The sequence below is a fragment of the Mustela putorius genome, unplaced genomic scaffold (assembly GCF_011764305.1).
Source record: "Mustela putorius furo isolate JIRA1106 unplaced genomic scaffold, ASM1176430v1.1 tig00537248_pilon_pilon_pilon, whole genome shotgun sequence".
Taxonomy (NCBI): Eukaryota; Metazoa; Chordata; class Mammalia; order Carnivora; family Mustelidae; genus Mustela; species Mustela putorius.
Window position 1 is genome coordinate 10,889,423 of NW_025422387.1, and position 18,601 is coordinate 10,908,023.

Sequence of the window (18,601 nt, forward strand, 5' to 3'; positions counted from 1 at the left end):
GTTCGATGCAAACTAAATAGATGTTGGGGGGGGGGAGGAAATTAAAAAACAATCGCCAGACAGCTCTCAGAGAAAGCTTATTTAGAGTGACACACCACTTTGGGAAGAGATGTAGAACTAACAGGAGAAAGTTAAGGGCAATTACTGCTCCATATTGCAGAAACATAATGGAAGGCAAACATGGTCCAAAGAAAAAAACCCTACTGAAAAAAAAACATCAAAAGTGGATTGGAAAACTACTGCCCTGCTCCAAGGTCAACAGCTTAAACAATCAAAAAAGGAAAAAGACCTTGCCCAATCCCAGGGGTTATTGAGAGGCTTGCTCCAGGAAAGAGTTACGTGCCCAGGTCTCCTGAGAGCAAAGAGCCATACTATTTGAGGGGCAGGGTGTCTTGAGAGGGCGACCAAATACTCTGGACGTCGAGCCCACAAGATTCAGTGTCATACTAGAAACCCAGAGGGGCGCCTCAAGCACGCGGACCAGCAACCAGCATGCCCGGCCTTCACAGACTAGCCCCACTGAGGCACCAGTAACTCTCGCACAGCACCTTGACAGAAACCTGGGTTTTTTTCTTCTTTGCAAATCATCAGGAAACTGAAGGTCTGAACCTGTTACATATCCGGAAGCTGAAAGCAATGAAGGATGACTGTTTACAGCCAGCTTCTAGATGTATCTTCACCTAGGAATCCCCTTAACACCAGTTTTCCATGACAGGAGAGAAGAGAGGGCTGCCGGCGGTGCTCCCGAAGCTCCCAGCGTACCACACACGGCTGAGCAGCCTGCGATGGCGGCGACAGTGGCGCGGGACATCAGAACAAAATCCTGCAGAACAGGAGCTGGAATTTCTGGTTCCAACGGTGCTCGCGCACAGGTATGTGAGCAGATTCAAATGCCACTACGGGAAAAGCTGAGGGCGCCTGCAGGGAAGCCGGCATGGGGAAGAGTGGCTCTGAGCTGGTGACAAATTTAGATGTCAGGATACAGTGTCCAGGGCCCACTCCTGAAGGTGCTGTTGAAACAAAACCCAAATAACTACCTTGAGAGAACACACACGTTCAAAGAGGCCAAACATTTTATCCAGGGGAAGGATGACTTAACTCATCAAACTCAAGAATACAAGAAAACAAGAACAACAACAATTTCCTTGAATATATTCAACTATCAAGGCAAGGCATCGTCCTATATAAAACATTACCACTACTCCGAAGGAATCCAATAAATAACTTTACAGGGAAGGGTTAGATGAGTCTGCCATGGGAGAGGTGCCCCAGAGCGCCAACAGCTCCGCAAGCTCGCCTGCAGTTTGTTGTTGAACGTGACCCGCTGTTGTTTCCAAGCTGTTTTACAGAACCGTCCCATGGGATAAAGCCCAGCGGAGAGCAAGGCCACAGAGTACAACACAAGAGATGGTCAAAGCCAAGGCTCCGGCGCGATGCCTCTCTTCTTCCAAGTGGACTAGAGAACGCTGGAGGGTGGCTTCAGGCCACAAGCTCTCCGGTGGTGCCTGGTTTGCCTTCTGTGCCCGTCACGCGGGGAAGAGCTCGGGAGGGCTCTCTCCATAGCAGTATTTGGCTATGGGGTCCCTATAGGTGTTCTCGTGCTGCACGCTCTGTTGGCAGAAGGGAAGATAAGAGCACAGTGAGAGAGAGCAGAGTCTCACACACTTCCGTTGCAGGACAGTGGCGGCCGGAGCGGGACTGCTCTGCCAGGAGCCTGCACAAGACATTCTCTAAATGCCACCAGAAGAGTCCAGGCACTGCTATGAAACAGAGGCGCATGCTTAACACAGAATGCCAACAAGTGTGTGAAAATGGACAGAACATCACTGCATGCCTGTTTCTTCCTACGCCTATAGTGAGTTTTGTTTGCCTGGTTTTTAAAACAACCTAGCTACACCCTGGGCAACTCAAGACAACTATTTTTTTCTCAGACGATGTTACGTTAGATTAAGATCCAGCAGATGTTTCGCTCCTGACTTCTGTGCTCTAAGGAAATTCAGTTCCTGGTACTGAACCCTGCAGACACGAAGGAAATGCCATTTCCGGGCGCTTTCCTGAAGTTTTATGTACCTCCAGGTCTGGCACACAAGCCAAATCCCACAATACCACACAAGCCTCAGTTGGTTAAATAAATGGAAAATGGGATTTAACACAATCATCCCTGACGGCTAATTTTTCAACAATTTGTTTTCATAAAGGCAACTTGAGTTTTTAGCTAGCCTGGAGTTCATTAATTAGCCCAAGACCAGTGCTTAACATCTAAATCATAAGCATTAATCCAATTTATAGACATGCAGCAATCTCCTTTTTGAGGATACTGTAATGAAGATAAACAGGCAAGTGGGACCTCTCTCTTTACAATAAAAAGATCAAGTGAGAAAGGTCAGTGTCTTCCCTCAAGACTGGAAATAGCGTCTGGGTTTTATCAGTTAAGGAAAAAAATATTCCACCTTCTCTAACATTTCTCAGAATGAGAGAGAATCTGATTCAAAATGAGTCATGTGTTCAGCCTCCCTCCACATTTCCTTTAAAGCCCATTCAAGTGGAAAGCTCTTAAAGCAAAACAAGCCCATCAGGAATTTCTTCATGTGTTCAAATGCTCCTTATAATCCCTGAAATATTTACCCAGTGATCCCAGACCAGAGACGCACAAGGCGGCATAAAATCAAAAGGCGGTCTCCAAAAACCTGGCAAAGGGTTCAAGAGTCACAGAGAATGACGATCTCAGACAAAGCCAGTCCAGTCTTGGACACTCCACAAACAGAAGCCAGAAGCAGCATGCATGTACACCCCACACAGCTGGCAATCTCACACCGAGAGCCCCGACAACCGCCCAAGCCCAGAAGCAGCAAGGCAAGGGCGCAGTGATGCAAAGGCACAGACGTGCAGACACCTGCAGGGCCAGGGCCAGCGCTGAGCGCCCAAAGAACAGAGCACTTACACGGACAGCATGCTAGTGAGCACTGAGAGCTTGACCACCCACAGGTTTATTCTTGCCCACGTGCCCCATCCCCTCGAATCCTAAAATAAATTACAACTCCATCCCAGAACAAATGACTGCTTCCTCTTAACAAGTGGTTGCTGGAAAGCCCTAGCCACATTTCAGTCAGAGACGTGGGGCAGAGAACTGCTCTCAGGAACTGGACTTTTAGGGCTCCACCCAGACTCAGAAATAACTACGAGCTTCCACTTGAAGTGCAGACATGCCAATCAGGTAAGGGAGACGCAAGCTGATTAGATGTTGATTTCATATAAATATTTTACTTCCCTAGCATGTACAAATCCAATGCTGACACTCTCAATACCATCATCTAAATACCGTCCACGAAACAAAGCTTGACACGGCCTCGCTCAAATCTCTTCTCCGTTATTATCCCACCGAGAGGCCCCCACTGCCTATTTTCGACTGACTCCCACCCATCCCCCAGCGAGCCACATCACCGCTTCTGACCTGGGATGAGGTCCTGCATTTGGCCAGACACAATTCAAAGTGATCTTCGACAGCCATGAAGAGGTTCTGGAATGCCACGGCTGCCCTATTGAGGAAGCGCTCCAGGAGAAGTTGCTATGGAAACAAAAGTTAGTACCTGTAATAAATTCCAGACTCAGCAGCACAAGGTAACCTTGGATATTTCTCCTAAACTAAGAGACTGCTGATGTGGAAGGGGAGGTAGAGAGGGGGACACAGCAAGCTCAAATGAGCACGAGCCTGATCCCCTCTCCGTGAGCCCTGATGAGGGACACAGGGACCCATGTGCAAACGAGCCACCCAAGTCAGTGGGAACCACTCCCTTCCTCATGGGCACTACCTCACAGGAGCAGTTTCTGCCATCTACACGGTTCCCGTCTCAGCCCTACCTTCCAGAGACTCTCGCGCGGAGACTCCGATGCTCAGCATCCAGGAAGGGCATAGAGAAAGGACATGGAGACGGCGGCTACCGTCCGTACCTTGCTGGGCTGCAGGCAGCAGGACACGCAGTACTCGTAGGCGCCGCAGCAGCCGTGGGGCAAGCAGCCGTCACAGCGGTACTGCTTTGTGCCAGGGACGTTGACGTTACAGCAGCCGTTCACCAGCAAATCCTTCCTTTCACAAATGTACCCTGGAAGTCAGAGACTCACCTGAGTAGAAAGCCAGCAGGCCTCCCATCCCTCTCCCGGGGGGACCACGAAGCAGCAATGAAAGCGCACACGAAAAGCACACAGAGCCGGGACGTGGTGTGTGGAGCGCGCCAAGCAGCAGAGGGGCCGGGAGTCCAACACGAGGGATCGGGGCTTGCTCTCTGCAGGTCGTTGTGGACAGGCAACACGGGCTGCTGTGCGGTGAGCAGGCTTCGTGTTCTAATCTACCTAAAATAACCTCCTGGTCTGCTGGCACAGGTCTGATTTAATCACCATGTCAAGTCATATCTAACCAATGCAAGCCACTCCTTCATTTGTAACTGAAGAAAACTGGCATTGTTCTCAAAATAAAAGAATAAGAAGAAGAGAAAGAGAAAGAAAATAGAAAAAAACCAAGGCATTCATTCCTGAAAGTGAGATCCATCTAGATTTAAAAACCAACCAACCAAGGAGGTGAACCAAGAGAAACTATGGACTCTGAAAAACAATCTGAGGGGTTTGAAGTGGCGGGAAGGTGGGAGGTTGGGGTACCAGGTGGTGGGTATTATAGAGGGCACGGATTGCATGGAGCACTGGGTGTGGTGAAAAAATAATGAATACTGTTATACTGAAAATTAAATAAATAAATAAATACCCACCAACCCACCCCCCAATCTTTACAGACATTTTTTTTTTTAAAGATTTTATTTTTTTATTGACAGAGAGAAACCACAAGTAGATGGAGAGGCAGGCAGAAACATAGAGAGAGGGAAGCAGGCTCCCTGCCGAGCAGAGAGCCCAATGCGGGACTCAATCCCAGGACCCTGAGATCATGACCTGAGCCGAAGGCAGCGGCTTAACCCGCTGAGCCACCCAGGCGCCCCTTTACAGACCTCTTTTAAATGCTTGCATTTACTTAGTGATTTGGAGGATTTTTGGAAAAAGTAGTCACAATGAACCTTCATAAGTTGATTTAGGCTGTCTGTACGTATATAGGCCCAGATTCAACTACCCCTCAGAATCCAGGAATGCAAGCTCTCTAATACCCAAGGGACAAAAACCCTAATACCCTCTGCTCATAAATCCTGTCATCTGTAAACACAGTCTCCAACCCAGTCAAACCCATACTCAACTTGAAGGAAAGGACTCTCTTTGTAAAAACTAACTGCTCAGAGCTGCTAAATAGGCATTTCTCTATAATCTCTAGGAGTGAGACAGAAAAATGTAAAAATAAATGCATGAGGGACACCACATGGCTCTTGGGAAACTCCCAAGTGCATGCATGGGCCCATAGGTCTCTACCCAGGCCCACAGGTGCAGAGCAGCTGTTGCCAGCATCATTCCATTCCAAATGCCCCAGCTTCTTAATCCTCAGAGAATGAGACCTGGTGAAGTATAAGGCTGTTTTCAGAAACTACTCTGGAAAACAAAGTCTGTGCAAAACCAGGGGGCACCACTAAAATAACAATGGAAGAGACTCAGACGGACCTCACTTAACACCTGGAAACCCGAGGCCTGGAAAGAACCAGACCCCAGTTACCTAAGAACTGGGTGCTTTGTGTTGCTTTAACTACATTTTGTCTTCTAAATTAAGGGAGGACAACTCAAATGCTGTAATATATGTTTCTGGGATTCTTTTTAACTATTCTTACTCATTTTCTTCACAGGGATTATAAATAAACCAAAAAAATCAAAATAAGTCAGCATGTTTCTCAAAATTTGGCCAAAACTAACGACGATGAAATCTTATCTCCTGTCAGGAAGACAGTAAAATAGAACATGTCCTAAACTCCACTTGTTGAAATTCTCTTTCTGCTCTCTTCTCTCTCCCAAACTGTAGGTATCAGCTGCACTGGCTGCCTTTCACATGCGCCCTGCCCCCCAGTCCTTCCACACCCCAGTGTTAACTGCCAGTATTCAGCCTTGAAACCACAGGGCCTTCTGATTTCTGGTGAAAGAGAGCTCAAGATTTCTCCTTCTACCTTGTAAATCTACTCACGCCAATGTCATTTCCAACAAGGAGTCCAGTAAGATCACAACCTCAGAGTATGTCGCGATTCACTGGGAAATTAACTCCTAAACGTGGAAAGCATCATTCTAACTGTTACCCTGGCAATATTCGTGGCAGCATCTGCTTGCTAAAAAGCATAAATTCCTGCAGTTTTCTTTATGAAATTGTTTCCTTCTTCTCACAGTCATGGAGGTACAATACAACCTATGGCTCTGGGATTTTTATTAGTCGATTTTTGGAACGTTTTGCTTGAGAAGTCTGAGTCTTTGTCTCACTTGAATTACTACTCAGAGGAAAATTATTCCTGTGTTAGCTACAACAAAAGAAAATGACTGTCACTTGTAACCTAATATTAACTATTGAAGTCAAGGCATAAGATATCATTTTTCTCACTGGGTGTTATAGAAACACAACAGTCTCTAAGAAAAAAAGGACTGAACTCCCAAGTTCAGTCCTGGCCCTAGGTCTGCCCTCTAACAGCTGTGTCATCTTATGGAAGCAAATTTCCTTTGCCAAACTTTGTTTAAAAAACAAAAAAAAACAAGAGGCTATATGCAATATTTTGATTTTTCAATATGATCTTAAAGACAGAATTTGGCACTGGCACCGTTGCTGGCTTGTCACCGCGTGGGTTTTTGTTTATGTTTTTTTAAGATTTTATTTATTTATCTGACAGACAGAAATCACAAGTAGGCAGAGGCAGGCAGTGAGAGAGAGTAAGGGAAGCAGGCTCCCTGCTGAGCTGAGAGCCCGATGCGGGGGGGGGGGGGGGGGGGGGGGGGCTTGACCCCAGGAACCTGAGATCATGACCTGAGCCGAAGGTAGAGGCTTTAACCCATTGAGCCACCCAAGCACCCCTTGTCACCATGTTTTTGTGCAAATTTTTCCAGATCTGCTACCTTAGGTGGGTGTTTTTCCTCTGATCCCTTTCTTCAATTCCAAATAATCTCATCTGGACTAATGCTTTTGCGATCTTTTTGGGAAAGCTGTTTTTTGTTTTTGTTTTTGTTTTTTGCTGGGAATGCAAAGTTTGTTTGTTTTTTAAAGAACAGTAAATGCACTCGTTTCATTTTAATGACAGCATGTCTGCATTTTGTTCAGTCATTGTGTATAGTTGAATATTCTAATTCAAGGCTGCCCTGTGTCGATTACAGTACTGCCACACTCACAAGAGTGCTGAGACTCTGAAATACAGCAAAATTTACTCCAGCAAACAAGCCAACTGGATTATTTGCAAACCACCAACTGAAAAAAGAAAAAACAATCTACAAAACTATGGGGCAACTCTGAAAACTGTTCAGATAGTTGACATTAAGGGAAAGTGTAACTCTTCTGGTGTGATAATAGCAACTTGATCATGGCTTATAAAGAACCCTTCCCACTGCAGACAATGCTTCCCTCTCCTTCCCATTCTCTTCTGCCATTTTTTATCTCTTCTCCCACCATGAAATTAATTTTTTTCATATTTTTTGGTCAGGTAGGTTTGGGAGGGTCCCACACTCCCCTATTCAATCTCCTTACCATCCCAAGCTCCCTTTTCATTTCTGGTCTTTATGAATATATTTATATGGACAGAATAAGAAAAGCAGAATTGATTTCCCCTTTCTCTCACTTGTATATTGTTTGTTTGAGGTTTGTGCCACAGTAACAGACAGTATTTAATTGCACATACAGATGTATGGGTATATTCACTGTAAATTTTATTTAATCTGATTTTTTTGTTTGTTTGGGGGGTTACTTGGGGGGAGGTTGATTTTGTTTTTAACTATAAAAAGAACAAAATCTGTCACTGGGGAAAAAAAAAGGCTAAGTTTCTTAGCCTCTTGGTGCCTGCCTTCACCTACAAAGTGACAGGAGCAATGTCTACGCTATAGGACTATTATACAAATCAGACAAGATACTCAAGGAGAGGTTTTAGCCCAGTGCCCGGCACTAATTGAGAGCTCATGTGTGCACTAGTGGGAGTCCCTCTTCAGAAAGACAGGGCCAGCCTTCAACTGGTGAGACCACAATCAACTAATCCAACCACCTCAACAGCACAGGAATCCCCTTTCTTACAGACTAAAATGAGGCAACAAAACTCTGAGAGGAAGCTCCTGGAAAGAGGAGCTGCTGTTTTCACTGTAAGAACAACACATTTTGAATGTGTTTATTATTCAGGTGCTTGAGTGGCTCAGTCGGTTAAGCATCCAACCCTTGATTTCGGCTCAGGTCATGATCTCAGGGTCATGGGATCAAGTCCCATGTTGGGCTCTATGCTCAGTGGGGAGTCTTCTTTTCACCCTCCCCCCACCCCCAGCTCATTACGTGCGCACCCTCTCTAAAATACATAGATAGGGCACCTGGGTGGCTCAGTGAGTTAAGCGTCTCCCTTTGGCTCAGGTCATGGTCCCAGAATCCTGGGATCAAGCCCCACATCAAGCTCTCTGCTCAGTGGGGAGTCTGCTTCTCACTCTCCCCCTCCCTCTGCCTGTGTACTCTCTCTCTCAAATAAATAAAATCTTTTAAAAATAAGTAAATAAATAGTAAAGAGAAAAAGAAACGTGTTTATCATTCATGTGAAATCACCTGGTCAGTCAGTCAACAAGCACACTTCCTAAGTGCCAAAACTGTGTGGATATTATGTAGGTCACCAAGGAGGAACACTGGCTACCGTATAGAGTTCACCACCAAGATGAGAAGACAACCTGGGCAAGATCTGAACATCCTGGGGCCAGGAAGAGATGAGCAGCAAGCAGCCTAGGGGCCAGCACATGAACAAATGCTGAAACCGTGTAGTACAGGTACAAGGAGCTTTGGAGACAGAATTATCAGATCAAACTTCTCTGACAGGGGAACCTGAATGACAAGTAAAGTGTGAAATAAAGATGTAGAAATGCTGGGAATGGCACTGTATAAAACCCCAGTAATGACTCACAGCACAGCCCTTCAATGGCTGCAGAGAAGAGAGGAGACAGCCCTACCTAGCTCATCCGTGATGAGGTGCTTCCCTTGAATGGAGTTCCGGCACTGGTTGCCAGGCCGACTGCTGTTCCCTAGGTGAAACTGCACTTTCCATGGAATGGGCTGGTCATGGTCTTGAACCTGGAGGAGATTCCGATCTCTCACTGCCCTTTCCTCCTACAAAGAGACCACCAAAGGAAGGTTAAAGTACTGTCTCTTACGTTCCCACCAACTTCTCATAGCAACTATACAACAGGACAGAAACGTAAGAAAGCCTGCACGACTGGAATCAGCCGAGTCGAGTCTGAGCCAAAGCCATAATATAAAACACAAAATAAACCTGCAGGAAAAGTAATAAATTAAGGTTATGCTTCAAAACTGGCGTACTCACATTAACGGCCTCTGGATTACATGCCTGTTTAAATGTGTACGAAAGAATTAATTTCTTGCAAACCTGAGACAAAGCTTTAAACTTTTTCTCCCTGATGGTATATCATTTAAAATATTTTTATAATAAAACAAACACATTGCTGAACAAAATGTAAAATTTGAATATACCTTTAAAATAGAAGAGGAAACTTCAAAGGCATTTCACAACTGTCATTTTAGACAATCCCTGGACTCATTTGGGGCACAAGGTCACTTTCATTTGCCATTATGAATAATACTTCATTAGGGTAACACTGAACTGGGAGGTTGGTTTTAGGGGCAAGAAGAAGCATGCCAACTTGCAAATTTCTCCTATGAAAAGACAGTAATTGTGGAACTCTTACAACATACCCTTCATAAGACATCCTTCCAGCCAGCCCTTTACCTACACATGCAAAGGGCCATGCTGCTCTAGAGGCAAGCATTTATGCCTTGTCTCCTAGCCAACAAGCTGCAGCCGAGTTTTCAATACTGCTTTTCCTATTTTATTAAAGGAACAAAGGGGGAAGGTGTCTAAGTACAAAACAACCAATCATGAGACAGCTGTCATCTGAATCCTTCAACCTGCTGTTGGAAAACAAAACAATTATACAAGACTCCCTCCCCAAAGCTTTTTATATACTTTAAACATTCTGCCTTTTTAATAGATTTTGTGGTTTTTACCATTAAGAATGTCCTGTCATGTGTCACCACCAAAAAGGACTAATCCTGAAAGTCCTGATGGCAGAGGACTAAACAATGAAACAGAGCTTCACAGTTCCTGGGGTATCTTTAGGAAAGGAGCCTGAGAAGAGCTACTACTATTTAAAATACACATATCCGCATCTACTTTGATAAAATAAACACATTTTTGAGCATTTTCTATAGAAAGTACCAATGTGTAAGGATGCACCAGGATGTTTACTACAGTACTGTTTACTTTGTAGGAAAAACCCAGAAACCCAACAGAGAAATGACTGAATAACACCGGTATAGCCATGGCTATTAGAAAAATCCCAGATGTGACGGATACGTATTTACCTTGAGCAGTTCTCAAAGCTGGCTTGCACATTAAATTACACAAGACTTTTAAAACAAATTCTGATTTCTGAGCCCAACTTCAGACCGAGTAAAAAATCTCTGTGGATGCAACCTGGGAATCAATATTGTTAAACCACCTGAATGATTTTAATACACAGACCACACTGTGTGTAGACCACTGGATGTCACAATATACTATGTGAAAAAAGCAAGTTACAAAAGAAAATGCATATTATATATCACACATTATGATAACAACAACATACACATACAGGTTTGTAAGAACTGAGATAAAAGTATGGGAACATATGCTACAGACTATTAACCTGGAAGGGATAGAGGGGATTATTTACATCTTCTGTCATTTTTGGAATATTTTCATTTTTAATTTAAAATAATAAAAAGATGATTATCACTAACAAGACACTGAGGGATCTACACGAACTCTGTACTATCCTTGAAACTTTTCTTTGAATCTGTAATTCTCCCAAAATAGAAATTTTATTTAAAAAAAAAAAAGCATGACTACCAACATTAAAAACAAAAATTGCCCACAGTCCCATTGCTTAAATAAAGCTTTATCAATTTTTATACTTTAATTTCTAACCTTCGGCCCCAGCATTTAGACTACAAATGAGGATGCTTGCCATTCAGCAATTCTTGACCCTAACTGGATGGTAAACCATTAAGTACCCACCTCATCCTCATAATAGCATTTTCAAGGCCATATAATACTCTATCATGTTGATGTGCCATAATTCAGTAAACACACTTTCCACAGAACATTTGACCCAGCCCAAGTTTCTGTTATCATAGACAGCACTGCAATAAAAACAGAGGTTTGTTTATTCTCTTGAATGACTCAGTAATAATTACTAGAAATAGTCCCTGCTATATAGTGCCAAATAACGTCCCAGAAGTTATATCCCTGCTATATAGTGCCAAATAAGATCCCGGAAGTTATATACACCATTTGTAGTATTACCAGCATTTATGTAACAAATCCACCACCACTGCACCAGTACTGGAGTATGTTCTTTAATTTACTAAGTGTAAAACAGTTACATGTGGTGACTTTAATTTCTATTTTGCTCTTCTCTTTGTTTCACTTATAGGCAAGAACTGGCACTGGCAGAAACAGGATGGGTTATACAAAAACAAGATCTGTATTTCTTGGCTGGTGCAAGAAGAGAGGCTACGCACAGAAGCCTTGGGAACATGGGAAAAATCACTTAGGTGCACACTGCTTAACTACCATCAGTTCACACTCCTCTGCTCTGCTGGGCCCGTATCAGTTAACTGTAGAATCAAGCTATGCACAAACGAAACTGAGCTCCAAATGCTGTCCTAAATAAATAAATTAATAGCTGTGAAAACTAGTAAGTAGCTGGTCAAAGTATAATGGATCTCACAAGGTTGAAAGTACTCCTAACACCACTCTGAAACTGTCCTGTTATTCTTCCCCAAAGAAAACAAGAGTTCACAGCCAAGTGCATCCCGGCAAGCTCTTCCACATAACTATGCTCCCAGTTAACAGGAAGACAATTTTTCTGGCACTTGAACACTTTTTCAAGTTTTCAAACGTTAAGTATCCAAGACCCTGACAAAAGGATTGGGTAATAAGAGTTGTACAATCAAACAAGACTGTACAAGGGACAGTGTAAGACATAGTGGCAAATGTAAAGAATTAGCACACATTCGTGTTTCTGAGGGTCCAGTCTCGCCAGTATGGTGTAGTGAAGGGCCACTGAGGGGATTCCTCCCATGGTTTTAAACCCTCTCCAAACCGACCTACTCTGTTAGGCTGTCTCAATTCTAGGCTTTTTATCTTTACACAGATTCATGCCTGTGTGTGTGCACGCACACATGCATGTGTTTCCTCCCAAAAAGGCAGCAAGTCCGTACAAAGCAGTAAGGATATACAAAGGCAGTCAGGTTCTCTATTCTCGGAGTGCCCCCTGAGCCGTCGATAAAGAAGTGTGCAGAGAAATCAGTACAATCAGCCACAACAGACGCCCACACGTGGTACAAAGAATGGGAACAAAAAACAAAAAAAGAGAGAGAGAGACCTTTCTTCATAAATTATAAAGAGCTACAGTAATGTTTTTATTACTAATATATGTTACTTAGCCTGATTTAAATAACTGCCCAGTCTGTTTTCCAGGGGTTACCATAAGGGTCAAGTGAGATAAATGTCCCATGCTCGGTGAAGTTATGGGTCACTGTTCTCCTCTATCCTGGGGAGTAACTTGACAAACATTCTGAAAAACATACAAACCTTGGTGAACAGTAACAACAACAATAAAAAATAGTTTAGCAACTCTCTTATGATTTGCTACACTTCAGAAGTATCTAACTTACACACTAGTAGTCTACTTCAATTTACACACTTAGTTCCTTGAAAGCTGAAGATGTTAATATGTTTTCAAGGAGTTATGCCAAGAGCCCAGAGACTTTCAAGAACCCCTCCACTTGAACACGAGAACATCTATTTACACAAGAGGCCCTCTAAGGACCCTCTGACTCCAAGACAGGGATTTCTTCCGTCTCAGCTCGAATGCCCCACAGGGTTAGGCCCACCTTGATGCTCTACCGCCGCAGCTTGTTTTGTTTCCTTCATAGGGTAAATCATAATCTGAAATCATTTTGGCCACCTGCCATTTCTGCCCCCTTCACTCCCTGGCACAATACAGGCTCTTGGAGTGAGACCTCATCCATTTTGCCCCTACCCCTTGTATTCCACCACCCTAGCAGAGCGCACCTAGCACGCAGCTGGGGCTCACTCAACATTTGTTAAGTAAATGCGCCCAAGTCACTTGGCACCCAATCCTCTACAGCCCAATGGCATCCCCACCATTGTCATTAATTTCTCCTGCACTCCCATCTCTACAATTTAAACTATCCCCCAAAGCATTAATTAACGTGAAAACCAAGGAAAAGAGGAATTCAAAGCAACAGAGGGTAATCAGCTCCTCTCCAGGCAAGCAGCAGCTGCGTCTGCTCCACGAGCTCAGTTTCCCTGAAGCAGAGCATGGGGCCCAGTAGCTAGCTTTACGACTTCTCACAGCATCTTCTCAATTCAATCCCAACACACACCCCCAGCCCCACATATTCCATACCATATCTCCATCTCACAGATGAAGAAACGGAGGGTAGGCAAAGTGAAGCAAACTTGCCTCAAGTCCCACAGCTCAGGAGTGGCAGGTGACCAGACCTGCAGCGCAGAGCGGAGCAAGACGAGCAAACTCAAATGCACCGAGCACAGCGTCAGCCAGAATGGGCTCCGAGTTGTGGGTCCCAAAGACCCTTTATCTTCCTTATATAGAGAATCTCCATATGTGGGTTTATGAGGATCATACTAGAAATTTAAAAATAAATTCTTAAAATATTTAAATTATCTATTCAACTAAAAATAAAGATGAACCTATTGTATGTTAACAGGGGTTTTTTTGTGAAAAAAAATGTTCTTCAGAACAAAAAAATCAATTTGGTGAGAAAATGCTTTTATATTTCTGCAAATCTTTTTAATGTCTGGCTGAATAGAAGACAGCAGGATTCTCCCATCTCCCTCTGCAGTTAATCTGTAGCAATACGTTGTCTGAGTTGAAGCATGTGAAGAAACTCTATCTCACAAAGATGTGTAGTTGGAAATGGGAGGGATATTTCAATAGCTTTTTCAAATAATTACAGATAGTCTTCTTTGGTACCTACATCAAAACTTGACAAGGATAGTTCCTCAAAAGTTCACTGCATTGGTGCAGCCACTTTAGAAAACGGTCTGATAATTCCTCAAAAAGTTAAACTCAGAATTACCACGTGACCCATCATTTCTACACTCCTAGGACCATATCCAAGAGCAATGAAAACGTACTTCCAAATAAAACCTTGTATACTAATGTTCATAGAGGCATTATTTATAATAGAAAAAAAAGCCAACCATCCACCAACAGATGAACGGAAAACAAAATGCAGCAGATGGAGACGATGGAATATTATCCACACATAAAAATGAAGTACAACGGGCCACCTGTGTGGCTCAGTCATTAAGCGTCTACCTTCAGCTCAGGTCATGATCTCTGGGTCCTGGAATCAAGCCCTGCATTGGGCTCCCCACTCAATAGGTAGCCTGCTTCTCTCTCTCTACCACCTGTGCTCTCTTATACACTCTCTCAAATAAATGAATAAAATCTTAAAAAAAAAAAAAAAAAGAAGCACTACTATATGCTACGAAGAACTGAACTGAAAGAAAAAGAGTACGTGTTGTAGGATTCCTTTATATGAAATGTCCAAATCAGCAAACCCAGAGACAGAAAGTTGATGAATGGCTGCCAGGAGTTGATGGGCAGGGATAGAAAGGTTACAGCTGAAGGGTTTCTTAGTGTTTATTAGGCTGTGGGAGGGATCTGACCCAGAGAAATTTGCCAACAGTTTGAGGCGAATCACAATCATCCCTCCCCAATCACAGTCATGGATCACAGGTTTTTTAAAAAGACAAACTGTAATTTTAAAATAAATACACAAGGTACACAAGAGTACCTTTAAGATGGTTGTAGGGAAGGTCACAGAGGAGACAGCATCTGAGTAGTTGGAGAAGAAAGGAAAAGTCACCCCAATTAAGAAGACTCACAACTCACTCGTCTGTTCAAACCACACTTGAGGGTCCATTAAGTGCCTGGCAGTATTCTAGGGGGTGAGATTCTATGAACGACACAGACAAGGTTCCTGTTCTCAAGAATATGAACATCTAGAAGGGAAAGAGAGAGAGAAGACAGATAAACAAGTTTATGAACAAGAAATGTTCAGTTAATGATTCCTAGTACAAAGAAAATAAAACATGTCTACAGTCAATGAACCTTAATTTAGTCTGTGTCACCCAGTGTGGCCTGAGACGGTAACGGTTAGCCGGGCCTGAAGGGACAAAAACGACTCACCAAGCAGTGATCCTGGAATGGAGTCTGAGTTTTATCTGAATGCAACAGAGAGCCAAAGAATTATACCTAGGGAAGAACTATGATTTTTTTCTTCCAGATTATCACTCCTATTACTGCTGGGTAGAGAAAAAAGACTGTTGGACAAGAAAGGAAACAGAGATCTTGAGGCACCAGGGTGGCTCAATCGGTTGAGCATCGAACTCTTGATATCTGCTCAGGTCACGATCTCAGGGTCATGGGATCGAAGCCCCCTTGGCATCCATGATAAGCACGGAGTCGGCTTCGGATTCTCTCCCTCCCTCTTCCTCCTCTTTCTCTCAAATGAAATAAATCAAAAAAAAAAAAAAAAAAGGAGGCAGAGACTAGATGGCGAGCTACTCCAGTAGTCCAGACAAGGTAGCCTGACCTACAGTGGCACCAGTGACAATCCGGGGAAAGAAAGAAAATCAGGATACACTGCGGAGGCAGGGGCAATGTTTTGGTTATGGGGAGTGAGAGAATGAAGGAAGTATCTGTGGCCGGACTACTAGTGAACAGTAATGCCACTTAGTGAGCCTGGGAAGACTGAAGAGGAAGTGTCGATGGTGGAGAATCAAGAGCTCTGTTTTGGCCAAGAATGAGAAGCCTATGACACATTCAAAAAGATGTCAATTAACCAACCGGACAGAAAAATTGGGAGTTTTCTGGAAAGGTCTAGGCTAAAGTTACAAATTTGGATATCGAGAGCATACAGCTAGAATTTAAACAATGGTCCCAGAAATCACCTGGGTCAGGTAGGGAAGAATGCAGAGATCTGAGTCCTGGCTCACTCTAACACTCAGAGGTCCTCCAGACAGAGAAGGAAAATCACGTGACCACAAGGTGTCTGTGAGGTTGCAGAAACACAAGTCCCAGAAGCACTTAGTTCTTGAATGTCACCAACACATCCCAGTCAACAAAGAGGCTCACAACACTCACCCTGTTTGCCTAAGGTTAAGAGGTGGGATACAGTTCCCTATGTTCCCTTTACACAGTGCCCCCACTGAACCTGTTAAACTAGGGTGTTTAGCTGTGACTAGGGTCACATAGTTTATTTTATATTCATTAATATATTTTATTTAACAACTTGACCCCTGAGACCCTCACAGCAATCAGACATCAGAGGAACAGCATAAACCAGTACTATTCCTGATACACTCCGAGGTATGCTGTCATCCTTTCTAAAAACCCAAACGCTCAAACCGGACTCATCAACGTCCATGCTTTGGTCGCATTTCCCACCAAACCACCCTGCCTTTTCTCCCAGAAAGTCTCACACAGAAGAAAAATGAAGGGGATGGGGACGTAAGAAGCAAATTCCATCCAACGAAGGATGGAATTTTTTTTTCCTATTAAAAATTATTTTATTCAAATTATGTTTTCCAAAAGAGAGGGTTCTGTGCTAGTCGTCTTTGAAACTTTTCATACCATTTCAAAACCACATTTGCTGGAATGAACATTTCAGATGGACTCGGTGTCATCGGGGCCTGAGAGACAGCAAATGATGAAGCAAAACTGTAGAAGCTGTCCAACATCTTTTGTGTGAACTTCATTAAAAAAATACTTTTTTGCTAAAAAATGCTAATCACCATCTGAGCTTTCAGCGAGTCGTAATGTTTTGCTGGTGGAGCGTCTTGCCTTGATGTTGATGGCTGCTGACTGATCAGGGTGGTAGTTTCTGAAGGCTGGGGTGGCTGTGGCAATTTCTGAGTGAATGAGTCAACTGAGGACACAGCAGCATGAGGTACCCCAGAAAGGGTACCTCGTGGGTCCTGCTGAGGTTCCCGGGTGGACCACCGAGCCCCCAAAGTAAACGCAGGGCAAGTACGCCAGCGCTAGCCTCGCAGCGTGGCTACCTAGCACCTCCCCCTCTCCGAGTCTCAGTTTCCCCGGTGCAATCTAGGGACACACATTCCCCCACGACTGCCGGGAGGAAGAAGCAAGAAACGCACGCCCTCCCCCTCAAGCCCTGGGCCAGGCAGGTAGGAAGGGTAAAAGCCACAGTCAGGGGCCCACAGACCTGGGTTCGAGTCCCACCTGTGCCCCTGGCCTTAGCAGCGCCTTCCCGCCCCGGCACCAACGAACTGGGCAGGTCCCTCAGCCGGTCCTCGGACCCGGCGGTCCGGACCCTGGAACACACTGACAGCGCGGCTGCACAGGCGGCTCCCCCCACCCCGGCGGGAAGCCAGGCGGCCGAGAGAGCAAAGGCGGGAGGGCGGCGGGCAGCCACTGACCTGCTTGAAGGTGCTGCTGAGGAAGTAGACGAGCGAGAGCCCGAAGACCAGGGCGAGCACCCACCTCTTCCGGAGGAGCCGGCGCCACACCATGGCCGCCAGGTTCACCATGCCGGCGCGGACGAAGGGCGCGGCGGCCGGGGCGCGGAGCAAGGAAGGCCCGGGGCCCGGGCGGCATGGCCATTACACGGCCGGCAGCTCCATTCCTCGCAGCGGGAGCCGGCCCCGCGGCCTCCGGCCCAGCCAGCTCCCGGCAGCCACCCCGCGCCGCCCCCACGTGACCCGCTCCACGCCCCGCCTCCACTCAGCTCGCGTCGCCCACCGGCTTAGCTCGTCTCCTGCCCATTGGTCCCTAAGAAGCACCGGCCTCCTATTGGCTGACTCTCGAAAGGGGGGCGGGCAATCGCGTGCGCACCGCAGGAGTAGCGGCGCCCCTCTCTTAGCGCCGCGCTAAGGCCACCTGAGAGAGAACCCGAAGAGAGGCCGGAAGCACTCGGAAGTCACGTGCTCCCCGGGCCTCGCGAGTGATTGGCTTGGAAGGACGTGAAGGATGCTGCTGTGATTGCTGAATTGTCTGGGCAGGTAAAAAGAGAACGCGTTTTTTTTCCTTCGGGGACAGTCCGTGTAGTCTCCTGTCCTTGCAGTCCGAGGGCGTTTTGTGCTGAACGTTGGTTGCAGGAATGCTCGCGGCTTTGTTCCTCAAGTGTACCTGCCGGCTTCCAGTGCTTGGAACGCCGGAGATGCTCTCGCCAGCATTTCGGTGCAGCCCTGTAACGGCCTGGGGGCGCAACTTAAAACAAAGCGTGCATTGAGAAGTCTCAGGGTAATTCTTCACAGGGAGGTAGTACGATGAATGGAGCAGAGGGTTAAGAGGCGTTTCATTTAGTCATTCGGATGCATCCCACGTGCAAAATTTT

General features: G+C 45.2%; 2 protein-coding genes across 6 annotated transcripts in view; one reads left to right on the forward strand and one right to left on the reverse strand.

The window, feature by feature from the left end:
• Positions 1 to 1,055: 1,055 nt before the first annotated feature.
• Positions 1,056 to 17,989, reverse strand: SPRING1 (SREBF pathway regulator in golgi 1). 3 transcript variants are annotated; one of them, XM_004753302.3, is made up of 5 exons: positions 17,749 to 17,986; positions 9,073 to 9,229; positions 3,949 to 4,100; positions 3,452 to 3,565; positions 1,056 to 1,610 (listed from the first exon to the last, which is right to left on the reverse strand). In XM_004753302.3, the coding sequence occupies exons 1-5, from the start codon at positions 17,866 to 17,868 to the stop codon at positions 1,527 to 1,529; spliced, it is 627 nt and encodes a 208-aa protein (XP_004753359.1). In that variant the 5' UTR covers positions 17,869 to 17,986; the 3' UTR covers positions 1,056 to 1,526. The 3 variants fall into 3 exon arrangements, with proteins under 3 accessions (XP_004753359.1, XP_004753361.1, XP_004753362.1); XM_004753304.3 differs by having other exon boundaries at positions 17,685 to 17,983; XM_004753305.3 differs by lacking the exon at positions 9,073 to 9,229 and having other exon boundaries at positions 17,685 to 17,989.
• Positions 17,990 to 18,108: 119 nt separating this feature from the next.
• RNFT2 (ring finger protein, transmembrane 2) overlaps positions 18,109 to 18,601 on the forward strand; it is a 71,783-nt gene continuing 71,290 nt past the window's right edge. For all 3 annotated transcript variants that reach the window (XM_004753309.3, XM_004753306.3, XM_004753310.3), the window contains exon 1: positions 18,109 to 18,266. The gene's annotated coding sequence lies outside the window, so the exon portion shown is untranslated. The remainder of the gene's footprint in view (positions 18,267 to 18,601) is intronic.

What these genes read in the sequence shown, in the direction of transcription:
- SPRING1 (XM_004753302.3), bottom strand. Translation starts at nt 17,868, where the DNA reads ATGGCCATGCCGCCCGGGCCCCGGGCCTTCCTTGCTCCGCGCCCCGGC. An exon ending in CGCCGGCTCCTCCGGAAGAG is followed by an intron (nt 9,230 to 17,748) that starts GTGGGTGCTCGC and finishes GTCTCTTTGTAG; the next exon opens with GAGGAAAGGGCAGTGAGAGA. An exon ending in AATGCAGGACCTCATCCCAG is followed by an intron (nt 1,611 to 3,451) that starts GTCAGAAGCGGT and finishes TTCTGCCAACAG; the next exon opens with AGCGTGCAGCACGAGAACAC.